The sequence below is a fragment of the Protopterus annectens genome, chromosome 16.part0 (assembly GCF_019279795.1).
Source record: "Protopterus annectens isolate FY-2018-M chromosome 16.part0, PAN1.0, whole genome shotgun sequence".
Lineage (NCBI taxonomy): Eukaryota > Metazoa > Chordata > Ceratodontiformes > Protopteridae > Protopterus > Protopterus annectens.
Genome location: NC_056750.1, coordinates 614,988,200 through 615,014,758, shown reverse-complemented (window position 1 = coordinate 615,014,758; position 26,559 = coordinate 614,988,200). Strand labels below are relative to the sequence as shown.

General features: G+C 41.9%; 1 protein-coding gene across 1 annotated transcript in view; it reads right to left on the bottom strand.

Annotated features, from left to right (window-relative positions):
• NOTCH1 (notch receptor 1) overlaps positions 1–26,559 on the bottom strand; it is a 189,890-nt gene that overhangs the window by 17,710 nt on the left and 145,621 nt on the right. Inside the window, exons 25-31 of the mRNA XM_044058426.1 lie at positions 24,078–24,646; positions 22,214–22,642; positions 10,766–10,914; positions 9,934–10,150; positions 9,594–9,681; positions 6,236–6,401; positions 5,663–5,961 (exon numbers count right to left, since the gene is read on the bottom strand). Of these exons, the coding sequence (XP_043914361.1) occupies positions 5,663–5,961; positions 6,236–6,401; positions 9,594–9,681; positions 9,934–10,150; positions 10,766–10,914; positions 22,214–22,642; positions 24,078–24,646 (1,917 nt within the window). The remainder of the gene's footprint in view (positions 1–5,662; positions 5,962–6,235; positions 6,402–9,593; positions 9,682–9,933; positions 10,151–10,765; positions 10,915–22,213; positions 22,643–24,077; positions 24,647–26,559) is intronic.

Genomic DNA, 26,559 nt, shown 5'->3' with positions numbered 1-26,559 from the left:
GCTGTAAGGGAGCATCTAGAAGTTTTGCTTTAACATGTGCAGGTAGGGCCTGTTCCTTTAACCAAGCATGCCTACGTATAACAGACCCAGTGACAGCTGTTCTGCAGGAGGCCTCCAAAGAATCAAACCCACATTGTAAGGTATGTTTGCCCACCTGTCCAGTGGCATGCAACAGATCCTGCATTTCTTTCACTTCAGATTGTTGAGGGAGAGTGGTCATTTTTTTGCTTTAACTGAGAGATTAGAAATTGCTGATACTTAAGCATGTGAAATTGGCAATTTAGTGCCCTCATAGCTAGAGTGGCTGAGGTGTAAACCTTTTCCCCCACCTGTCTAGTGCTCTGGAGTCCCTCTCAGAAGGTACAGGATTTTTAGCCATAGAAGCCTTAGCCCCCTTGGGACCCTGGGAGATTGTCTCTGGGTCAGTAACAGGGCTTTTGTAAAGAAATTTGTGGGAATCAGGCACTCTATAATATCTGTTAGGCTTAGCAGGAGGGAGAGAATTAGGGTTAAAACTGGATTCTAAGTAAACATCATCCACAATGTCTAAAACTGGTGGGATGGCAAGTGGTCTGTGTTGAGGGAGTAAAAAAAAACTCTCTGAGCCTTTTCTTCGAGTCAGAGTAGTCCTGACCTTCCCAGTGAAAATGTTCCCTCATGGTGTGTAAAGTTTCCCCAAAGGAGTAGTCTTCAGGAAAAGAAGCTGAGGGCATGGAATCCTCAGCATCAGAATCTTCATAAGGGGAGAAGGAGTAATCTTGGTCCTCAGAGGAGTCTGAAGAAATGGACAGTTGTTCAGAGGATGCATAATCTTCCTCTTGTCTAGGCCTTTTGTCAGGAGGGGGCTGGGAACCCCTGATTAAAGTGATCAAATCTTCAGCCATTTTGAGCATCTGTTTCTTAGGCATGGGGCCTTGAACAGGGGACTGAAGTGCAGTCTTTTTAGATTTAATAGGAGTCTTCGTCTTAGAATACGATTTAATGGTGAGCGTCGTCGGTCTAAAAATGCCTTCAGAAACCGATGGCGTTTCTGCAGCACTGACATCTTTTTCAGCAATGTCGTCGGTAGGGCCTGAACTAAATGGCTGCAACGGCCTGGTACATTCTGTCAAAAAACTGAAGCGGTCTTGGGTTCCAGAACTGCGGTAGTCAGGGGCTGCGTCGGAGCCTCACTGAGGACCAGAGAACCGGAGACCGGACCAGCCGAGGCCTCTGAATCTGGCTTAGGCCTGGGCTGTCTGTCCTTATCCTTGCATTTTTTGTGCACGCCGGTAGTCGGTTGCTCCGACGGCATGGTGTAGTTAAATTTCCTACCGAAGTAGTGTCATGCGAAATCAAAGCGTCTTTTAATAGTACGCTTATTAAACCTAGCACAAAAACGACAACTAGTGACGTTGTGGTCTGGGCCTAGGCAAGGTATGCAATAAGAATGAAAATCCTTATGAGGTATTTGCTTCCCACAAGAAATACAATTGTTAACTTTTTCTGACATCGGTCTGAGGCAAGAAAAGTTTCCCCAACGGGGTACTTAGCTTTATAGTAGACTTCGGTCTGAAATTCGAATTCGAAAATCTCAGTAGTCGGCCGACCGGCACTTGCAAACTGCTTCTGCTTCGGGCACCGCGCGGCAAGAAAGACTGAAGAAAATGGCGTTGGTTGCATTATATATACCCCTGGCACACTGACGTCAGGGAAGAAGCGACAGCAACCGACGCCGGACCAAGACTTTGGAATTCCAGCCAACTGCGGGACCGCCTAACGACAGGATAACCCAAGTGTGATGACTGCAGCAGGGTAACACGATGAACATCTGGGACATTTTATTAACAGTACCCGAACTGCAAGGGGTAATAGGCAATAAACCAGATTTTACCTTTAGGAATAACAAATCCCTTAAAACTCAGTTGTGTTATAGACCTCTGAACCCTTCAAGCTATATTCGCTGAGTGAATGGGTACATATACCTGCAAGAGGTGCAGAGTGTGTGTACACATGCTGGGGGTCATTTTCTACATCCGCAACTTGGCTTCAAGATTGATACCAGTTTCTATGCAGATTGTCACACAAAGAATTTGGTCTATTTTTGTTTCTGTACATTATGCTTCTCATATTACGTAGGCAAAACTAACAGAGCACCTAAAGATAGGATCCTCGAGCATCTTAGAGACATCAGAAATGTCAAAGAGACAAGTGCTTTGGCCATGCATGTGGCCAATGAAGGTCCTAATCATAAGTTTAAGTTTTTTGTTTTAGAACTTCTACATGTTAACATCAGAGGTGGTGATCTCAAGAATAAGACTGAAGCATTAGAACAAAAATGGATCTTATAGCTTCAAGCAGATAAACCCTTAGATCTTAATAGTAAGGTTTCTTTTAAACACTTCTTAAAAGCCAGAGCCCTTAAACATCATTGATTTTTAATCATCTGTATATGTTGTTATATCCAAGTTTCAATCTACAGTGCATATTTTAGCATATCTGTGACCTTTGATATTTAATTTACAGTCTAGGTTTTTATTGTTCAACATATACATATAAATATATATATATATATATATATATATATATATATATATATATATATATATATATATACTTATTATTTATCATTATTCATTGTATCCAGGTGTGCAATGTTTTAGTAAATTGTAGTTCTATGTACTTTTTAGTGCATACTTGAAGGTGTTTATTATTTTATTTTTGGTTGTTTAACATTTAAATAGTTTGTCAGTGGTTGTACGTAATATATGATGGTCTGATGAAGCGGAGAAAGATCTGTAAAAGTGCTTACCTTGTCTGTTTACTCTCAATAAAGGATTGCTGTGTTTGGAACCTTTGTGCCCGTTGACTTTTAAGCACTGTTCTAACTCTGCACACGTGCACTGGGTAAGCACTGCTCTAACTCTGCACACGTGCACTGGGTAAGCACTGCTCTAACTCTACACACATGCACTTGGTAAGCACTGCACCATGCCTGCTAGTGGAGAAAGGGAGGGTAAAGAACAGAAAATATAGCATCCTGACTCCTCTGAGAATAACAATCTGCAATCCTTGACTCCTGTACATTATGCCAAGGATCTATTTTACCCATAGTAATGTATGATTACGCTATGATGCTTAATGACAATCTTCGTTGGACTGCCTCAACAGAGGAGCCATTGGGGAAACCTTTAACAGTGATACTGCATCTGTGACCTGCTTGTTGCCACCTGAATGGTAGTGGTTGCCTTTATCCTTATGGTTGTTCATGATGAAATGACCTCAGTTCTGATCCCTTTCTGCTTCCCTTGTGTGATTTTGCTGTATCCAATGCCAGAACTACAGCCAACTCTGGCTCCTCTGCATTTTGTCAAGAATCAGGAGTATGTGTGGGCCTAGAACCTGACATCCACACCTGTCATGGTTTTACCTTTGGTTTCACACTTTTGAGGTGCCCACTGACCACATCACTGTGCTTAAAGAGGTCCTACAAATGGGGAAATCTAAAAATGCCACCTTAGTATCTTCCACAAAATCATTCAACCTAAGGCATGCACGTGTGATGTTGCAACACAATGCCTAGGCACAGCTCTGTTCAGGCCCTCAGACACATTAAAAATGACACAAAACAACTGGTTCATTAAGTTAAAATTCTTGGCCACCTGGGCCTTGTTCTTTTCTTTCTGTAAACAATCTGGTGACTCCACAACCATCTGGAACATTCCATCAGTAATTCCTCTCTGGATCAACACTATGAAGATTATGCAGCTCAACATCTTTGAAAATAAAATGGAGAGTACAACACCCCTTTTCCAAAATCAAACCAATGGACTCCCTGTCTGGTGCATGGATGGTCAGGCTCTGAGACGTGGGGTTTGGTTTGGAATTCTCTGACCAAAGCAAGCCATCCCCGTTTGGATAAAATATCTTGTAGCCTTCTTGGAGGTAAAGGTACTGTTGGCCACTCCATCTGGTCTTGCTATACATGGAGAAATACTCTAAACTTTAAGCTGCTGGGGGAGCCAACAGAAATCTAGCACTCTCTCATATATCTTGGTTACAGGTTTCTTTGTCTAGAAAAAACTTAAGGAGTTTTTATGTTGACACCTGTGGTATGAGTTAGCTTACTGAATCAGAGATCTGTTTAAGCATCTGAAGTGGCAAAGTTTGCTGTACTGGCATTTGACAGAAATGCATCAATACCTACTGCATGAATGTCAAACCTGCCAGGACAGGCTCCAGCATGGCTGACTGTGCAGCATACTGGGATGTTAATGCTGGGAGAAGGGAAGCCAGAACAGCAAAAGAAAGGAACTGGAGACTGAAGCTGAAATGCTAGAAGGAAAGCTGATGTGAGAAACAGTCCACGAGAAAGAGGTACCAAAGGCTACCTCACCTGCGATATTGATAGTTTTAACAGAGCATGGAGTGACAGTTGTATGGTCTCAACCTGCCTCAGCAGAAAGGACAACTTCAACTACTGTTTGATCATCAGTAGCAGGGTCCTCAAAATGGCAATTTGATCACTACTGGAGACAAAAATCAATGGCAAGCACATCAGAAACTGTGCAGGATAAAGGATCAGCTCCACTGCCAGCTGAAAGCTCGAACGACACTCCTAAGCTCAGGGGATGGAAAAGTGAGCCATCAGCAATTCATACCTTACTTCCCATATGGCCTTGGTCAGCTTTCTATAGTTATCTTATGGCTGAGACAGATACTGGGATAGTTCCACCTTTTGTTGACAGTTCCTGCTACTGTCACTGAGGACTAGGACCTAAAAATGCCACTGTCTTCTCTTGGTCCATCAGCAGTTAATTTTGAATCTGTGATACATCGGCATGTACCAGCAATGACAAAATGGATGAAGGGACTAAAAAAAAAAAAAAGAGTGAGGAGAGGCAACAGACTGCCTCAAAAATTATCAAAGCACCGAGCGCTGAGTGCTCCTAATTCCAATGGCATAATGTCATGAATGTTTCCGAAGGATGACTTCTTACCAGAGCCTTACTCCTACTAGCTTTAACATTTAGGGATAAAGCAGAATTCTACAAGTGTAGAAAGAAGCAAGTTACCACCTAAACATCAGTCACAGATCTAGTTTAGCAATATTGGCAGAATAGGAGGCAAAAACTATAATTTCCCACTGTTACACCTTTGAGATCTAAATGAGGCCTCCAATTTCACCGCACCCATATCTTAGCAGGTAAACTTAACATCTTTAAAGAAATTTCCTCATGGAAAAGGAGGACACCATCTGGCTGTGTAAAACTGGAGAGGATTCTGATAACATGCTAAGACTGAAACTCTGCTGTACCAAAGTACAAGGAAAGGTTAAAGACATGTAACACTACCCCAGAACCAATGGGCAGCATTGAAACTGGACAGTAATCCTGGCTGTCAGGCAACAATTTACAGAAGAACAGTGTACAGAGAATCAAACAAAAAAAAAAAAAACAGTCACAGTGTATGGCAAAAGAAAGATGCACATCTCCAGACCTGCAAATTGGGACAGATGGTGGCAAAACATAGAATAAATGGACAAAACTTTGCACAAAACAATAACAGCTGCAAAGTACAGGACACTTTTTTTTTACACAAACAAGAACAGATATACAAACATTTCCTGTCAAAACTCTCCGAGGATGTCTACCATCACAACATTTATTCTCAGGAAAGTTACCTGGAAAACACCTTGAGCATCAGCGGCCACAGCTGCATGCAGGGGTGTCCGTCCCATGTTGTCTTGGATATTTGCATCTGCACTTGCTTCCAGCAGGCGCTTAGCAGCATCAGAGCGAGCGTACCTTGCAGCGAGGTGCAGGGCAGTTTCACCAGTTCGATCAGTCTGGTTATGGAGGTTGGCACCTTGATAAATGAAATCTGAAATAACATTAGCTGACGCATCCTCCTCTTCTTCACTGGTTCCGGTCTCCAAACCCCCTCCACTACATGATGCAATCATGAGTGGTGTAAATCCATCTGGAAGACAGAAAATGAGAGTTGGCTTCCAAAATGTTAATGTGCTTTAGCTACTGTTAAATGGGAATGTGTCCACTGCACAGTAATTAAACATCTTCTGTTTACTTTAAGATCATTAAAAAAAGGGTAGTATAAACAAGCTAATAAAACAAAGCCAACAGTGGTCATATTGAAGCAGATGCAAGTGCCTATCAAACACTTGACTAGGGAAAAACACACAGATCATAAAGGGCAACTCAGTTAAGAATACTGCACTAAACTGGAAGTTTCGTACCAGGGCCACGCACGTTGACATCCATACAATCTGCATCAATTTCTCCCTGTGGTGGAGTTGGAGCCATGGATGGAATACGTAGGTCTGCTGCATCCAGGTGTTGCTGAGTCCATTGCCTATGGTCAGTCTGATCATCCAAGTCTGGCAGCATTATCTGCTCTTCAAACTAAGAAGTCAAAAAAAAAATACAGAAATTAAAATGTGCAAATAGTTGTTCAAATACTGTTTAATCCCCCTTTATATCTGTCTGGATTGCTCCTTTCTACAGCTGAGATGTGAAAAGCTGCATAACCCATGAAAGTGCAGACATTCACAGTTAGCACCACCAAATTACCAGTTATCAAGAAATGAGAAATGCTAGAAACTCTAACCAGCTAACAATCCCTCCCAAACCAATGGCTGAATCTCTGGATTGAGCCACAAGACACAACTCTTCTTGGTAAGGAAGATATCCCTTTATTAAAACACAAATGACAATTACTTCAGCACCATTAAACAGCACTGTCTCTACCCCAAACATCCTCTTCTTCCCCAACAAGGAATACAGTCAATTCCCATAACTCTCTCCTAACAAATTAGTTAACATAAGTAAACACCACTTATATACTGACCACACAGGACAAATTGCTGGTTTACAGGTTATTTTACTTCTATTTCTCAGTGAAAGTTAAACAAACGGCTATCCAACCACAATAGTATACAAATCCTGCGGGTTTACAGCCCTGGTCTGGTTCACTTCAGCTTTACTATACATTGAAATGCACATAAACATGATCTAGTCGACACTGTGTATAGGAATGGTGTTTAAAGCACAGCAGTGTGTTCCTGCAGAATGTGGGGGAGCTCTTTATACCCCATGATATTCCAAACAGCAGTAGGTCAAAGATAAAGTAACTGTGAGTGCGCACTCTGCAGAAATAGACATTCAAAAGGTAGACCAAATCCTACATACAAGCAGAAAAGCCACCTTACAGTGATTGGAAAAAAAGGTGCAAAGAGGTCTAAGATGGCTGACTCACAGACATTCTGTGTTGATACTTTTCTACAGAAGGCTTCAGTGGTAGCTACAATAAAGGTGCCAGACAGAATCCATACTTCAGATCCTATGTAAGTGCCTTAATCCAAACGCTGTTTGTGTATCAGCCTTAATCCAAACAATGTTTGTGTATCAGTTTAACACTAATTCAATTAAATCCTACCAAAGGATTTCTCATTATAAAAATAGATTACTCTTCGCCTGCTGTTTAGTTTGTAGTCGATCATGTCAATTTCATTTTTCTTTTCAGAGCTTCTTACTTTTCCTGTGCCTCAAAACAAATGGGATATTTTCACACAAAGCCCTAATGCTCTTCTACCACTTTAGAAATGTTGCACATTTTCTCCTTTACATAACTGCTAACTACAGATAAATTAATTATAAACCTGTTTTTAGTATGCGTTTAAAGTCACTTTGTGATCAGACTACATACAATTGGACTATTAACTTCACTTAAGAAGGGGGCAAGTAAAACATAAGATACATATCTTGTATGCTGGAGCAAAATGGAAATTTTGATTTAACCATTAAACAGATCCTTACAAAAATGTCATGAACAAAATGAGAAACTGGGAGTCTTCTATTATTCTGAAAATGTAAACAGCCAATAAAAACGTCCAGCAGCACAGAAGATTAAAACTAGTGAGCTACATTAGTTAATCCTGAATCTGATTCCATCACTATCCATCTGTAATCTATAGGGATCTGAGCAACTCACTTAAGCAGTTCTCCCCTGTCACATCCTTGGAAAAAAACAAAACAAACAAAAAAAAATTGCTTGTACTTGGCCTTTAATTTCTTAGCAGATAAGTAAAAAATGCATGTACTTTCACATCTGGATAAACTACCACATTGCACGCTTTCAAATATTTTTTCAATACATTGTCATAAAACTGGTATGTCAAAAATTCACAGCTGACATTTGTTTAGCTTGAACTTGTTCAGACTACAGTTGTAAATTGCATCTCTCTATTTCCCCATCCCAGTGTACTAATGCAGACGACATTCAGAGCTCCATACAACTCTACATTTCAATGACAATGTGTGCATTATGACTTTGGAAAAATAAAAATAGCTACCTATCATATTCATTATATGAGTAGAAATAAATGAATGAAAGAATGGAAACTTGCTTCTATGAAGCCGATGACTTTGGGCAGACATTTTAAATTATTAATGTTTGTGAAAAATTCAGATTAGATTATCAGCTATATTTAGTTAATTTACTCGTGCTGTGTTGGTGCTGAGGAATAAACCTTCCCCTGTGTTCCAGGCGCAATCAAATAACAGCGTGTAGACTGAACTGCAAATGGCCATTTCCTCTGCTGATGTAGTTCCTGCTTACACATGGCACATGCTAGTGGAGGCAGAATGACAAGCATTCTGCAAGCCACTGTCTAACTACCAAGAAAACACTACCTGCACTGCAATTAACTGAAAAATAAGCAAGTGAGGTTTATAAAGTAATGCAACACAAAGGACATGGTTCCTCTACAAACCAAAAGGCACCAAAGAAATGTCTTTAATGCAGGTACTATCGTTTTTGCTGACAAAGAACTAGGGAATGCATGCTGGCTTGGCAATACACAGAAAATGGAGTGCTCATTAATGCCACCCCAGAGACTACTTTATGGAGTCTGAATAATAAGGACTGTGAGACACTCTGACCCTTAAATCTAATATGTAAAAAAAAAAAAGTGGAAGAGCAGAAGGATGAAGGATGCTCCACTCCATGCAGGGACACCAGAATGCATTAACTCTGGTGTGATACAATCTACAGTACTGCTACGCTAATAGGTAGGTGATAAGAGTAATCATATGAAATTAGTACAGAGCAAGACACAAAAATAATAATGTATTTGGAGACAGAGAGAGAGAGAGAATGAAAGGTTAGGATACGAAGTATGCAATGTCACTTCCGTAGGTAAGAGAAAACAATGTGCTTTGTAGGGACAGACAAAGTAGATTCAAAATTAATAAATAAATATATAAAAAAGACAAAGAAAAAGGTAAAGAAAACAGCAGGACAACTCAGAAAACACAGAACTAAAGCCATGTATACTAGGGAAGGGGGGGTGCAGGTATACACTAATGCATGCTGATGTGGTTTAAACAAAGTTAATGTGCGAGCCAAGCAATGATGTGACAGGCATGCATCCCAAGAAGTTTCACTTTCCTTTCCTCAAATTAGGACCCAAGTCTAGCTGCAGAATGCAGAACAAATACATCAATGTGATCAACGCTCAGTGATGCACCCAGACCTAAGACAAGGTTTAATTAGCTCTTTTCATACTGAAAACTAAGGTGCACATAATTTCTCACCCTAAATCGCTTGGTGTCTATCTCTTCATCACCCCACTCATTCTGGTTATCGTCCATCAAAGCTCCATCACTGGCATTCTTTAGTGGTCTAAAAGGTGATAAGAAAACAAAAACTGTTATTATGCAAGGCTTTACAACCTTTCAAACTAACATTCATTTAATGCAGTTATTCAGGCAATAGGAAACAGAGAAACGAACAGCATTGATTTTACTAATCAAAAACACAGACTACGTATGTTACTATTTCATTTGTTATCAAGCTTATATAGCAATGCAGCTTTCTACTGTATTGAAAATAAGGCAATTAAACAATAACTATGAGAAATCTAGAATCACTTACTTGAGTCCAACAGAGTCTTCCCCTACAGGCTCACGGCGCTTCTTCTTGCTTGACTCTGTCACTTTAAATCCCTCTGGGAACCACAGCTGTCCATGTTCCCTGCGCCGCTTCCGAGACACAAGAACACCAACCCCTATGCAGGCAAGAAAAGCAAGAGCAGCCACCACCACATACATTGGGTATAACCGGGGCTCTGGTGATTCTGGAACATTTTCACCTAAACAGAGAATGCAGTACATTCAGCAATATTTCTGCATCTACAGCTGAAAAGCAGTAACAAAAGTGATATGAAGTTAATAAAGGTACCCAGACTGAGCTAATCATTCTGAAAATAAGGTCATTTTATAGGCTATTAATCAGAATTGCAAACCATCCTTTAACTCTCTTTAGCAGAAACTGGGTGTACCAAGAGACAGCTTTGAATTTTTTTTTCTTTTAAGACAAAGGATTAACAAACTTCAAAATCACTGCATACCACTGAGAAGCAAAGGCAACGGATTTACAGGATTTTCAGGATACAGACTTCAACATCTATTACATCATCAATCAATTTTTCTTACACACTAATGATTCTGAAATGATTAAAAAAGTCTATACAATTACATATAACATCCTAATGAAGAAGTACTTTGCAAATAAACAATCATATGTTCATACAATAATGATATATATATATATATATATATATATATATATATATATACATACATAAATATGTACACATATACACACACACTCACATATGTGTATGTACACACACTTTTATATTTAACCTATTTTGTATGCAGTCAAATGGCCACTGTACTAACTATTCTGCACATTTAAAACTTACTTTTAACAGCTTCAATCTTGTAGGGGATATCCAGGTTTCCCCCAGTTGCCAGGGCACCAAGAAAGGCAGCAACATCAGTCGCACTTTGGAAGCACTCAGAGGAGGACACATAACACTGGCGGTTATCAATCTCCAGATAAACAATGGACCTTTAAAGGATACAGATAAAATTAGTTCTGCTGATAGAAACCATTACTGCAACAAACTACAGCTCTATACTACTAGATGGCATGAACCAAATTACAAGAAAAGGTCAAGTACAGTTATCTCAGTAACTCCCCGTGGCAGAAGTACCAAAGATGACCAAACCTGAGTCTTCCTTGTTCATGGAATTAGTCGAAGGTGGAAGCCTGAACCCCTTAGCACCTCCTTACTTTAACTCAGTCTGGCATAGGGTTATAAGCAGATACTCATCATTATTCACTTTGCCTGGGCACTCTGATTAGGGAAGTACAAAGCCCACCACCTTCCTTGCCCAAGTACCCTTATTTCCAACATGTTAAGTTAGACTAGCCCTGCCCTAAAACAGGGAGAAGTTAAAGTAGAATCCTAAAAGCTTTGCCCTCTGGGGCAAATTAGGAACAGTGTACATGTGCAAACATATACGGAGAGTTCATGCAAGCCCCTCCAGTGGGTTCTTATAGACCTAAAAATAGCAGAAGTAGGTCTGGATATTAGCTTTATACTACATAAAATGCTCCTCTTAAATTACTAAGAGACTGCTTGGTTGTCTGTGCTTACATGGAAGTTACTGTTTTCTGAATGTGAACATAAAAGTAAATATTGGTACTTCACTGGTAACTGAACATCTTCAAGTTGTGCACTGCTTCTGACTGCAAATGTTATAGTGACTTTTCTTCAAAATGTTAATGTGAATTGTGTACCATATCTAAATGGTAAAAAAAATACCTTTTGTATGTAAGCACACCTTGTGCCTGTCATACAGCCAAAATCTGTTAGAGGACAATTCCTCAAACACAGCTATCAAATAAATTAATAAAACAACATCTGGGATAATTATGTCAGGTTCCCTCGTTCAGAGTGGGATTCCAGTGAAACCGATGGTGATGATGTCTTCCTTTTCCTCAGGGGAAGAAGTACCCCCAACATAGACAGCTGTGTGGGCTGAAGACCAGTCTCCACCCAGACCATCACATACTCCTGCAAATTTCTTACAATCAATGGCAACTGTGGGAGTCAACAAATGGAGGATCATGCCTACCCTGATAAGGAGGCAACTATTCAAATGTGCAGTATGGAGAATTTTTCAAAACAGGCTATCTTGACCAGCACCTAGTAGAATCACTAGAGTACACAACAACACATGCAATTCAGGTGGAGCTGCTAAAAAACTAATAAGGACTGACATTCTTCATGGCTGCCTGGAAAATGGCATTTTGCGTTTGGGACTCAGCATCTCCCACAAAGATCTTAATTCCACTGTATCTGCCTTATATGTCGGGGTCAAGATAGGTGGGGATTCGACAACAGATGGGGGAGGGGGTGGCAGGAAGAACCAAGCAAATCATGTCTACTGCCAGACATAGCAATGGTGTTGGCGTTTCTTATAAATCATATGTCAGTAAGGAACGGTATACTCAACAAAGGTATCTGTAGCACCCTGGAGATCAGAGAGACATGGCAGAAGACATATACAAGAGCTTTCCTTCCCAAGGAATACCAATGGTATTCATCACCAATGCCTTTTTAATTGGGAACTTAGAAAAAAAATTCCACTTAGCAGTTCTTGTCTGATGCAAAAAAAGGTCTAGTAATAGAAGACCCTATTTTTGAGCCAACGAGTGAAATATGCTGGCTTTCAGCTTCCCTTTGTATCTTAGGTATATTCCTGCTTAATCTATCCACCCCACTAGAACAATAGAATATAACATGACTGGAGATCCAGTTCTCATTAGATAAATATCTCTTACATCATGATTTCTTTTTGAAATTCAAAAACAATCTAAACAGCTAACACATTTCTTGCTGCTGGGGAATTACCAAACAGCATGGAAGTCAACTGACCGTGATCTTAACGTCACCCTGAACCTGAGGCACCTGACATCTTATAAGTATATGAACAAACCTCTTTCAGGTTCAAATAACCACATCATCTTGGGCAACAGAGACTGGAGGGTTCAAACAGCAGTCTGAACCTGGCTACCCTCAGGAAAGTACAGTTGTATACACTTACCATAAATGTAGATGTTGAGTGTATTCACTGTTGCAGTCATCACACTTGGGTTATCCTGCCAGGGGTAGCTCTCAGTCGGCCCGAATACCAGAGGCTTAGTATTTCTGCATCGGTTGCTGTCACTCCAGGACTGACATCAGGCCGCCAGTGGTATAAAATCAGGCAGCCAAAGCCATTACATCAGTTTTTCTTGCCCCAAATGTCAGGAGCCCCCAAATAGGGAGCTAGGTTATGGTGGAAGAACACCACCAGTAGAAAGTAAATACCAAAAATCCCTGTAATGAGTGAAGGAGAGAGAAACAGAGAGAGAGAGACAGAGAGAGCGAGAGAGAGAGAGAGAGCGACAGAGAGAGAGAGAGCAACAGAGAAAGAGAGAGAGAGAGAGAGAGAGACAGAGAGAGAGACAGAGAGAGCGAGAGAGAGAGCGAGAACGAGAGCGAGACATGGAGAGAAAGAGAGAGAGAGAGAGAGATGGAGAGAAACAGAGAGAGACAGAGAGAGCGAGAGAGAGAGAGAGAGAGAGACAGAGAGAGAGAGAGAGAGAGAGAGAGAGAGAGAGAGAGAGAGAGAGAGAGCGAGAGAGAGAGAGAGAGAGAGAGAGAGAGAGAAAGAGACAGAGAGAGCAAGAGAGAGTGAGAGAGAGAGAGAGACAGAGAGCAAGAGAGAGAGAGAGAGAGAGAGAGAGAGAGAGAGAGAGAGAGAAAGAGAGAGAGAGAGAGAGAGAGAGAGAGAGAGAGAGAGAGAGAGAGAGAGAGCGAGAGAGAGAGAGAGAGAGAGCGAGACAGAGAGAGAGAGCGAGACAGAGAGAGAGAGCGAGACAAAGAGAGAGAGAGCGAGACAAAGAGAGAGAGCGAGACAGAGAGAGAGCGAGACAGAGAGAGAGCGAGACAGAGAGAGCGAGAGAGAGAGACAGAGACAGACAGAGAGAGACAGAGAGAGCGAGAGAGAGACAGCGAGAGCGAGAGAGAGAGTGAGAGAGCGAGAGCGAGAGTGAGAGTGAGACACAGAGAGAGACAAGGGGAATGGAGGGTGGGAAACCAGGACTGCAACAGTGAATACACTCGAACATCTACATTTACAGTAAGTGCACACAAATGTACTATGTTCTTCGTGTTTCACTGTTGCAGTCATCACACTTGGGTTGATTCCCAAAGCTGAAGAAAAGGGTGGAGGAAGTCAAGAAGACTGGGGGCTGGCTAGGATGCCCTGCAAGACTGCGGTTGCAAAGCCTGCCCTGGATTTGGAGAAGATAGGCAGGTGGTAATGCATGGTGAAAGTATGAACAGAACTCCATGTTGCAGCCTCCTCCAGGATGTCCCTGGTAGGGACCCCTCTGAGAAAAGCTGCAGAGGTGGAGGTTGCCCTGGAGAAATGTGTCCTGACCCCCTTAGGGGGACGGTTTCCAGTGGTAATTGTAGCAGAAATGGATACAGTGTGCTATCCATTTTGAGATTGTTTGTTTGGATATGACCTTGCCCTCTGCCCCTGCTTCAAGGCAGTTTTCCTAAAAGATTTAGACCTATCCAGTAGAATCTGAGCTGTCTGTGCACATCTAGAGAATGCAGAATCCTTTCCCCCTTGTTTTGTGGGTTAGGGAAAAGGTGGGCAAATGAACAGATTGGTTGAGAGCCACACTGAACACCACTTTAGGCATGAAAGTTGGGTTAGTCCTGAGGGAGACCCTGTCAGCATGAAAAATGATGAAGGGCTCTACTGTCATTATTGCTTGCAGCTCTGAAACTCTTCTAGCTGAAGTGATGGCCAGATGCAAGGCTGTTTTCCAAGAGAGGAATTTTAACTCTGCTGAAGCTGCAGGCTCAAAGGGGGGTAGTGTGAGCTTTTCCAACACAAAGTTAAGGTCCTAAGCTGGGGTAGGAACTCTTCTGGGTGGCCTTAAATTGTTAGCCCCTCTTAGGAACTGTTTGATGAGAGGGTGAGAGAAGAGAGGTGGCTCTGTGCTGTAATGAGCAGAGATGGCAAAGGCATGAATTTTAATGGAAGAGAAGGATAGGCCCCTGTGTAGTAGGTCTGCTAGGTAATCCAGGATGAGAGGTAGGGAGGGCTGTGCTGTTTCAGCTCCTTTAGCCTGGATCCAGGTGCAATACCTTTTCCACTTGTCAGCATAGGATTTTCTAGTGCTGGGGCATCTGGCCTCACGTAGAACATCCAGGACTTTCTTGCTTAGAGTGGCAACTGGAGGACAGGTCACGGAATAAGCCAGGCTGCCAGGTTCAGGGTCTGCAATTGTGGATGCATGAATTCCCCATTCTGCTGGGTCAGGAGAGTTGGGATCTGAGGCAGGTGCCATGGTGGCAGGGGTGACAGACTGCACAGCAGTGGGTACCAGTGCTGGTGTGGCCAGTCTGAGGCAATCAAGACTGCTCTTGGTTTTTCTGCTCTTATTCTGAGTAGTACCCTTGAAAGTAGAGGTAGAGGGGGAAATGCATAGATCGAGAGGGTTACCCATTGGAAGGATAGGGCATCCACTTTCCAGGCCTTGCTGCGAGGTTCCCTGGTGCAGAATTTGCTGAGCTGGTGATTGTTGTAGGAGACAAAGAGGTCCAGAGTGAGAGGTCCAGAGTGCCCCATTTCTGGGTTACACGGTTGAAGGTGCTGTGGTCTAGCTGCCACTCGTGTGGGTCCAGGTTTCTGCTTAAGTTGTCTGCCAGAGAGTATTGGGAGCCTGGCAGCAATTGTGCTTGCAGGTGAATTTGCATGGCTGAAGCCATGTGCCAAAGGGTCATGGCGAGCCTACAGAGGGGATAAGAGTGAGTTCCCTCCCTGCTTGTTGATGTACCACATTACTGTGGTGTTGTCTGTTTTGATCAGTATAGGCCCCGGGGAGAGCAGGGGTCTGAAAGCTGTCAAAGTGTGCTGAACAGCTAGCATCTCCTTTTGGTTGATGTGCAGATGTATTTGATTTGTGTTCCAATGGCCCTAAATGCACCTGCAGTCCAGGTGTGCACAACAATCCCACAACAATCACCAGTTCAGCAAATTCTGCACCAGGGAACCTCACAGCAAGGCCTGGAAAGTGGATGCCCTATCTGATGTGTCTGTGGTTAGGTTCTGGGCGGCGTGGGGTTGTGAGAAGGGAAGACCCTTGTTGTAGTTGCATGCTGCTGCCCACCAATGAAAATCTTTCCTTAGACAGGGTATTATAGGTATGATAGTTTCCAGGTCCTGAGAGTGTTGACACCAAAGGCTTTTGAGGTACCATTGAAGTTTTCTCATTTGCAGTCTGGCATATGGAATGAGTAGAATGCATGAAGCCATGAACCCTAGAGCTTGCAGGATTTTCCTTGCAGATAACTGGGTTCTGGTGGCTAGTTGAGAGAAGTAGTCTGTCAGTAGGCTTGTTTTTCTGGAGTAAGGAATGCCATCTGGGAGGCTGTGTCTAGGCTTGCTCCCAGGAATACAATTTTCTGAGTGGGTACTAGTTTGGATTTCTTTTCATTTATGGTGTACCCTAGGGAGGTCAGTAGGTGCTTTACAAAGGTCAGGTGCTGTAACAGCTTTTCCTGACTGTCTGCCTGAATCAGGCAGTCGTCTAAGTGGGGGTAAATTTGAATATTCCTTTGTCTGCAAAAAGCAACGGCTGGAGCCAGGCATTGTGTGAAAACTCTGGGAGCAATGGATAAGCCAAAGGGAAATGCAGAGAACTGAAAGTGCATAGATCCTGCTCTGAAACAGAGATATTTCCTGCAGGAATCCCTGATTGGGATGTGTAGATAGGCCTCTTTTAGGTCTAGGGTGGCTAACCAAGCATCGTTGGACAGCATAGGAAGAAGCTGCTGGTGGGTGAGCATTCTGAATTTTGGTATCACCAGGAAGGTGTTTAGAATTGATAGATCGAGGATTGGGTGCCAGGTGCTCTCTTTTCTGGGTACCAGGAAAAGCTTGGAATAGAAACCTTGGCCTATCTGGTCTGCAGGTACAGGCTGTATTGCCCATACGGAGAGCAGGGAATGGACTTGGTTTTGTGCTTCTGCCCACTGGTTTGGAGGAAGATCTGGTAATCCTTCTGCGGTAGGTAGAGTGTGGAAATAAAATTTGTATCCCTGGGACACTATGTTGAGAACCCATCGATCGTTGGTGATAGAGGCTCAGTTTTTAGCATGGGAGGAGAGTTTTCCTCCTATGGGCCCAAGCAGGTGGGCAGAGGTAAGGGGTGGAGGTGTAAAGTCATTGTGAGTTCTTTCCATAAGGGGATGACTTAGCACTCCCTGTTTTTGAAGTGGAGTAACTCCACTGCTTAGATCTCCACATTCCTTGGGACTGCTATCTGGGGTGTCTGCTTCCCTTAGGTCTTGTCTGAGCTGGTCTTGAGGGGCTGGAAAGGACGAGTGCTTGGAGGGGCAATGCCTACTGAACCTCGGAGGCTGGACCTGCAAGAAGTCTTTAACTGTCTGCACAGATTTAGCTTTTTCTTCCATCTTTTTTAAGACCTCTTCTGCCTTGGTGCCAAACAAATTGTCTTTGTTTAATGGTGCATCCAACAGTTTTGATTTGACATGGTCTGGCAAGGTCTGTTCCTTAAGCCAGGCATGTCTTCTAAGTGCAGAACCTGTGACTGCTGCCCTGCATGATGCTTCTAGGGGATCAAAGCCACATTGCAAGGTGTGTCTAGTAACTTGGCTTACAGAATGCATAAGCTCCTGTAATTCTTTATTTTCTGTACAAGCTGGAAAGGTAGATATTTTTTGTTTAAGGAGTTCCATAGTATGTTGCTGGTATTTCAGCATGTGGAACTGACAATTTAGTGCTCTGATGGCAGAGTTGCAGAGGTGTATACTTTTTTACCCCATCTGTCTAAAGCTCGGGAATCCCTGTCCGAGGGGGTGGGATTCTTTGCTGTGGTTGCTTTTACTCCTTTAGGTACTTGGGAGATGACCTCTGGGTCAGCAGTAGGATTCTTGAAAAGAAATTTGTGACAGTCAGGGACTCTGTAATACCTGTCAGGCTTCCTGGGAGCAGGAGGAAGGGTGTCAGGAGTTAAACTGGATTCCATAAAAAACATCATCCATAACATCCAGGACAGGAGGAATGGCTAAAGGTCTGTACTGTGGTAAATCTAAGACTTCCCAGAGTCTCTTTTTGGACTGAGGATAGTCCTAGTACTCCCATTAGAAATGTCCCTTAAAGTATGTAGGGTTTCACCAAATGAAAAATCCTCTGGAGGAGAGGCAGAAGGAATGGATTCCTCTGCATCTGAATCCTCATAAGCAGACAAGGGTTGCATGTCTTCATATTCAGAAACCTCAGAGTCATCGGACTCCTGGTCAAATAAAACTGCTGGGGACAAGTCTCTTATTCTTTTGGAAGGGGTAGGCTGGCTTCCCCTGATAAGCAAGATAAGGTCTCCTGCCATTTTAAGCATTTGAGATTGAGGCATGGAAGCAGGTGCTTGAGCTTGCATAATTTTTTTAGGCGTAGTTCGTACCCTGGGCCTTAGAAACTAGGTAGTTTTAGAAAGAACTGAAGACACGAAAGAAGTCGGTTTGTGTCGAGTATTGGTAGTGTAGAGTATTGGTAGTGTGAAGAACTTCCTCGGAAGCTGGTGCCTGCTCAACGGCTCCAGACTCATCCAAGGTCGGGACATCCGCAGGATCCTTAGTCAAAGAAGAGACTTACTGCATACCGGACTCCGAATGGGTCTCGGTAGCGGCCTGCGAATCCACAGAAGCGGGCATAAGGGGCTGCGAAAGTGCCTCACTGAAGACTGGTGAACTGGCAAGTAGCTTAACAGACGCGTTGTCGGCAGTTTTGGACCTGTGAGGATTCTGTCTTTATCCTTACTTTTTTTGGAAGAATGGTAGTCGGATGGCTTACCGAAGCCATTTCGGAATACGGAGATTGAGAGCAAAAATATTTAGCTACAATAAGGGCCCAACAATGTATAGTTCTGGCGTTGAACAAAGCACAAAACCGACAGCGAGGGACGTCGTGGTCTGGGCCTAAACAGGTGACGCAGTAAGAATGGAAATCTCGGTGTGGTATTTGTTTTCCATAGGCGAGACAATTGTTAACTTTTTCTGACATACATCGGTTAGAGCAAGAGAAAAGGATTCCCGACGGGGTACTTAGCTTTAGAAGACTTCAACTTCAATTCTGAAATGAAAACATGGGTAGCGGCTGACCGGCACTCGTGCAAACTGCTTCTGCTTCGGGCTCCTTGGCAAAAAAGACTGATGTAATGGCGTCGGCTGCCTGATTTTATACCACTGGATGACCTGACGTCAGTCCTGGAGCAACAGCAACCGACGCAGAAATACTAAGCCTCTGGTATTCGGTCCGACTGAGGGCCACACCCTGGCAAGATAACCCAAGTGTGATGACTGCAACAGTGAAACACGAAGAACATCACTTCAACCCTCTAAGATCCAGAATGAATTTCCATGAGAAATCTTTCTCACAACAGAAAGAGCCTGGAATAAAATCCTTTTTCTTGTTACACTAAACTCTTCATACTGTGCCACAGGAATGCAGTTGATTTGCTATGGGTAATGTCACACGGATCTGGTCTTGCAAATCCAAAAACACTGCCATAAAAGGAGTTGCTGTGTCGAATTACAGTATGTTTTTCTTTTTGAAAATCTCATGTGAAGGTAGTCAAATAACAGATGCTCATCTATAGAGGTATCTAATGACCGCCTCTTTACATCCTCTGACACGGGCTACAAAAAGTTAGTCATGTTGTGACCTCTAATCAAAGAACTTAAAATTTGGGACAAATGGTAGAAACGTCCATGGAATCATACAATTCAAGAGTGTAAAAATACTGTGGCGAGATGGACTTCCACTGCGGGTGCATGAGAACGGGCATTCAGCCTAAACTCCTGATAACTCAGCAAAGGCTTTCACAGGAACTCAAAATACAGTTACACTATCAGTCTCCAGAGGGCAGGAGGTGACCCAACACAAACATGGCGCTAGACTGGGGACACACAAAACAGAACCCTCACTGTGTGCAATGTCCTCAGGTTTTGGTGGGACCAGCGGCGTATCAAGGCCTCTATCCCCAGTGGCTTTCTCTTACTACTAGCTTTTTTGGTTGCTCCAGTTCCCTACGCATGCTATCTTTATCGATCAATGACAGCATGACAGGCAGTGATTTTCAGATGCCGCAGTACGGCAGTAGCATTACGTCACAGCAAGAGGTTCTCCCGTTCGATTCTCGGCTTGGCTTGGGAGTGCCTTCTGTGTGGAGTCTGCATGTCTTGCCCGTGGTTGATTAGCGTTCGATAAGACATGCGTGGGACCAGCGGCGTATCAAGGCCTCTATCCCCAGTGGCTTTCTCTTACTACTAGCTTTTTTGGTTGCTCCAGTTCCCTACGCATGCTATCTTTATCGATCAATGACAGCATGACAGGCAGTGATTTTCAGATGCCGCAGTACGGCAGTAGCATTATGTCACAGCAAGAGGTTCTCCCGTTCGATTCTCGGCTTGGCTTGGGAGTGCCTTCTGTGTGGAGTCTGCATGTCCTGCCCGTGGTTGATTAGTGTTCGATAAGACATGCGTGCGTAAATGGGCGTGCCTTCGTTGAAGGTTGAGCCGGCACCTCAGCCTTTCGTAAAAATCTACTGCCAATCATTAGCGGACCGGAGTTCCGCTGTGGCAACCCCTTACCAGGAAAAAGCTGAAAGACAAACAACACAGGATACCAATTACTTAAAAATAAGAGATGCTCATCTATAGGGTGCCTGCCAAGGGTCTTGCCTATAATTCCATCACAGTGTAATCAAGCATTCCAATGTGCTTTGCCTGTAGAACATCACCCTCATACTATGCAATGTAGCAGTTGTTGAAAGCAGTGGTGCAATTACAGCCAATGAGGAAATCAATTCTACTTCTAAGGCACTTAACTTTGTGCTTCAGATGTTGACTTTATGGTCCTTTAAGTCACTGTTTCAGCATTTCCAAAGTTCTTCCCTTTAAAGATGTTCTTTCTAGAGGCAGTCATCTCAGCCAGAATGGTCTCATAGCTCTAGGCCCATATAAGGCATGAGCTCTGTACAGTTTTCCACAAGGATAGGCTCAGTTTTAACATTAACCCATCACTTGTGAGCTACCACTGAACCGGCCTGCCCTACGTTCCTCACTACTGCTCAAAATGAGATTCTTTCTCTCTTCAACATCCATTGACAACACCAGTATTGCACTTCAAGAACAAAGGGCATCACAGAAGGCAGAAAAAGTCTTTGTCTCCTTATTGTTTGTTGGCTTAAGAAGGAAAAAAAAAAGAAATGTCAACTGTACTTACCTTCTAGAAAACAAATAAATGTTTCATTAATATGTCCAACCAGTGCTTAAGACACAGTTCATTAGATACATTTTTTCAAGAATTGCTGAAATTTGAAACATATTAAGAGTCTAAGAAAAATAAAAGAAAAATAAAAGAACAGACATGGACAACAAAGAAAATGTTAGCATTCACACTGGTCATCTCAATTCACATATGATTATTCATTAAACAAAACAATTACAGAAAGGTGTCTGGAGGTTAAATTCTACTTTAGTTTAATGTCTCTACTAATGTTGTTACTGGTAACCTTTCAGAATCTTCATATTTTATATAAGGTGTTCAAAAATGCTCTGTTTTACATATATTTAATTATTTTAGTTTGTTACATAGGTGAATGTGCATGTGTCTGCTACAAAAGAGCTTTTAAGCACTGTGGATGACTTAAGGAATATCTGTATTTTAGTTTAAAACTATTTTACTGTGCTAGAGATTCAACTTTGCAAGAGAAAGCAAAATAAATAAATAAATAAATTAATATTGCAGCATCTTTTGAATTCTTGCTCCCAGAGACAAAAAATTAACCTGTGTGTCCATCCATTAAGTCCCTTAAGTAAATGGATCATTATGGAAGGATGTCTAAAAGCAGCCCAGTGAGAAAACCTGTGCCCTTAAGTAAATGGATCATTATGGAAGGATGTCTAAAAGCAGCCCAGTGAGAAAACCTGTGCCCAACTATGAAATCCCCCATCAGAATGAATGTGTAATAAATTTCACACATGGCAAGCTAGTACCCTTCACTCACAACATAATGTGCATGATTGGTCATGCATGAAGAATTACAGTTACTGTGCATTATCTGGGTCAGCTGTTAACTCCTTTTACTCTTAATATTACTTTTTCTTTTAACTGTACTTCATCAATCACAATCTGAAACTCAAAACCACAATGCAAACTTTTAATGAAGCAAGGATCAATTAACAACAAAGAAGGCAGTTTTAGCCACTCACCCCTTGATTTCCATGTGATCAAGCTCTCTCCTTTTCCTTGAATGGACAGCTCGGTACATAGACTTCTTCATTCTGTCAAAGACAGCACTGGGGATATCAGACCAGCTTTCTGCAGACCTCTTGATATGATGCTTCCTCAGCTCCTCTTCATTGCCATAGTAGGGAATGACTAAGTTTTCTCCATTAGCATCCTTCTTAAACACGACGTTTGTATGTAGGATCCGGCTCAGCTCACGCAAGAAGTCAACAGAACTATTTTTCAGCTGCTCAGGGGGCAGAAGAACCACCACCACCAAAGTACCTTCAGCAAGTTTCTCTGGCAAGTTTTTGGCACAGTCCAGCCCATCCCATTCACACTCTGCATTGTTACACCCCTGGTCACAGTGGCCATCTGCAAAATGGTCTTTGCAGTACTGGTCATACAAGGGGCTGGAAAAGAAATACAACTTATCAGCAAGAACTGAGGTGGTAGACCTGCTTATGAAATACAAAAGCAAAGGGCTTGATGGTTACTCTTACAAATGGTGAAACTTTGCAGGAGGTATGAAATGAAACTAAACCAGTTGCTTCAAATAATCTCTAAGCAAAATGACTACAGTGAAAGTTTTACGACATGAAAAATTCAAAAAGTTTAAAGAAGGAGAAACCAAAGTTGTGCAAGCAGTGTACACTATGTTACCACAATGTAACAGAGGCTGCATAAACTATTGTTCCAGTTGCTCAAACTAAGTGTGGCAAAGAAGCAAACTTGTTCCTGTATCATCAGCTGAGCAAAAGCTCACACACACACACACACACACACACACACACACACACACACACACACACACACACACACACACACACACACACACACACTACTTAATACTTCCAAACAAAGAAAACAATATTTCTTCAAAATGTAAAAAATCTAAAGCTAAACTGTAATAATTACGTTTTTATAAACACACATTTGCACACCTTGTCTGCCCGAAATAAACAAAAAAAAATCTTAAGCTAAAGCATTTTAATGTGTACCTGTTTTATAAAAAAAAGCATTTGCTCACCGACATATATATAAAACAGAAAACAGAATATAAAAAAAGTCTGCTAGTTTAGTTAGACACTGAGGGAAAAATTCTAATTGTGTGAGGGTGATACCATTACAGAAGAACACTTTCATTACTTTTGAGACAAGTAATGTTGCTTTTGGTCAAATTACTAAAAAGGAAGTTTACTATTTAGCCACATATATCAAAACTGAAAGTTAATCTGAATGAAACAGGCTGTTTTTGATTTAAACACCTGGTCAAGAGTCACGTCTGACTCAAAGGGTACACTGTTACAATTTCAAACGGAACTGAGAAAACAAGGAAGCAAAGACGGTGCTTATACTTAACTAGCCCTATTAACAACAAGCTCTGTACATAAAACTCTGTTCATCAGCTGCTTCTCGTATTCAAAGGAACAAGGTTCGATTCCTGCCACTTCCCCACTGTGCAACTCTGAGCAAGTCATTTAACCAGACCTCGTTACCCCTGGTAAGGGACACCTGTGTCCAGTTGGCTCACAGAGTTAACAAATGAATAAAAATGTAAACAGACTAAAAACCAGGGAAACATTTACAGTAGCATTCTATTCTACAACCCTCATCTCATCTAGTTATACAAACAAAAAATAAATGCACAGATTAAAGTGCTCAAGCCAGAAATCAAGAGAACTTAAGATTCAAAACCCTTACAATACCAAAGGCCTAAATCAAGTGGCTATCACCTGCATAAGCTTAGCTTACCTCTGATACTGAATGAGTACAAGTGTAACTTGGCACTTGGGTTTGTTTGTTCTGCATAAATTGTGAAAAACAATGCAATCACTTAATACTTACTTGCACTGACCATCCAAATTCTGACAGTCGAATCCATCATACAGGCATCCTGCATTGTCGCACTGGTCATCGCACTTTCCATCGCTGAAATATTTCCAACACTGCAGAGACTGGGTACAGTTCTTCCAGGGTGCATTGAAATTTAGGGAGCAGTCACCTCCATCCCAGTCACAGGCATGATTGTTACACTGTCCGTCACAGATCTTGTTTCCTGCGCGTTCAGCGCACTCAGGTATCTCACATTTTTCCTCAATTACAGGGGGGGTGATATCACGACCCTCACCTCCAGGAAACATGTAGTCCAATATATGACATCGCAGACCATTGAAGTTGGTGGGACAATTGCAGTGGAAATAAGGGGGCTCAGATGCATACTCGCAGGTTCCTCCATTGTAACAAGGATTTGAGTTGCATGGGCTGTTAGTAGGGTATTGACACTCCAAGCCAGTAAAAGCAGCTGGGCACAGACACTTGGCACTCTTTGGGCCCGAGATGCAGGTTCCACCATGACGGCAATATAGACTTCCACATGTGCGTGAATCATACTCACATGATGCACCATCAAAGCCCTAACAAATAAAGCATACATACTTAGGTCAGCATTAGTTACTGTTTGATTCACAAACATGACAGAGGTGACAAACAGTTCTGCTAGCAACTGTTCTGAAAAGAGTTGGGGAGTGGAGGGGTGGATGGGAAGCAAAATGTTAAATGCACTTAAAGGGCAAAGAAGGTAGAGCAACTGATACACTTGCTTGGTGGCACAAGGTAATACTTGGATGCTCTCATGCCATTGATACAGTTTTCTGAAAAAGCAGAAGTTTGTTTTCTGATATGAAAAACATTTTAAATTACCATTCTTAGACTGGCAGTAGTTTCATAAATGCAGTGATTTTTAAGAGGCAAGACTGCAGTTACTGCTTTTGGTTTACGTTATACTGCTACGTCTAATACATAGATTCAATTTTATGATAGTAACTTTACACTGGCTTTACAGAGCTTTGAATTTATGGTGTACTCTGACCGCGGATGCCACAATATAAACAAAGGTTGTGCTGAGCAGAGTTAAATTAACTGCTCACATCTGAAACAATCAGGTGTTAGGAAAGTACCATACCTTCACAAGGCAAGACAGAGCTGGGGATGAATGCTAATACTTTCTGCAAATGACAATCAAATTATACGTCTTGTACACGGTTAGTCTTTTGTAATTTAAAAAGAAAGTAAAGCAGCTAATACATCTCTATTTCCTACTGATGCTGATTTCATCTCTGTGCATTTCAGAAATTGGTGAAGTATTACTTGCACCTAATTCTGTAAATGGTGAGATTCCGTCTTAATAAAACTGTTCTAGTGAGCCAAGAGATGAACGTACATACTCTGTAGTAATAAAACACCATGCTAACAGTAGCAAAACACTGTGCTACTTTGCAACATTTGACTGTAAACAACACTTCATGACACCAAAATGATTCATAAAGCAAGACAGTATGACCTTTCACACGGAAAATCAAAACACCCTAATCAGTAATGAAACAATACAAAGGAAAAAAAATAAGGCAATTATTTAAGTCACACATCTATTTTTCATAAAAGAACTATGCTATGATCAAAATTACTAGTAAATTAATATACATTTTCTGTCAAATCTGCAAGCTCTCTTCAATTTTCCTACAGCAGAGGCTGAAACTTTTTTTTTTCTATCAAGGCTTTGCAGTTTCAAGGACCAAGAAAATTAAGAAACTGCAGATGCCCATCTACCAAAGTAGTGTTCTAACTGAAAGGTCACTTTGTAGATTACTGGTCTGCAAGCTAAAAAAAGAAGAATACAAATGCACTAATTACATGAAAATGCTGCCAGTACAACTAAAGCCTGCCAAATGGACAAGCGACTTGAGGGAAGGCTGTAGTATCCCAAATGATTAATGTTACTGGTTTAGTTACCTTCTGCTCAGCATGCACGGTATATTAAGTCAGGTACACACATGTCACATGTGTTTCAACCTCTTTGCTCAAGGAATCCAGACAAAGCCAAAAATGATGCATGAACAAATGCTAAAACTCTGGGATAATTTTATATTATTATTCTGTTTCACTTAAAAAAAATAACAGAAATGGTTTTGAATCAACATATACTTTCTAAACAGCAAGTATAAAAACTAATGTATGAAATTACTGACTGACTGACTGAAATCTTCTGAGATTTATCAGGAAAATAAAAATATTTATGAGATATATGGTAAAAGTATGATGTAAAATCAGGGGTGTTCTGAAAAAGTAGGGAGAGGTGAGAGTTATACTCTGACAGTAAGTACCTGTACTGTTGCTTTCTATCTGACCATTCCTCTATACATGTGTGTGCATTGTGTATGTTCACTATGAAGGCCTTTTTAACACCTTGTTTGAAAAACATTAAAACTGACCTCTTGCAGATCAAGGTACTTTTTATGCGAAAGCAAAAGTGCTCTGCCCCATTCCCCAT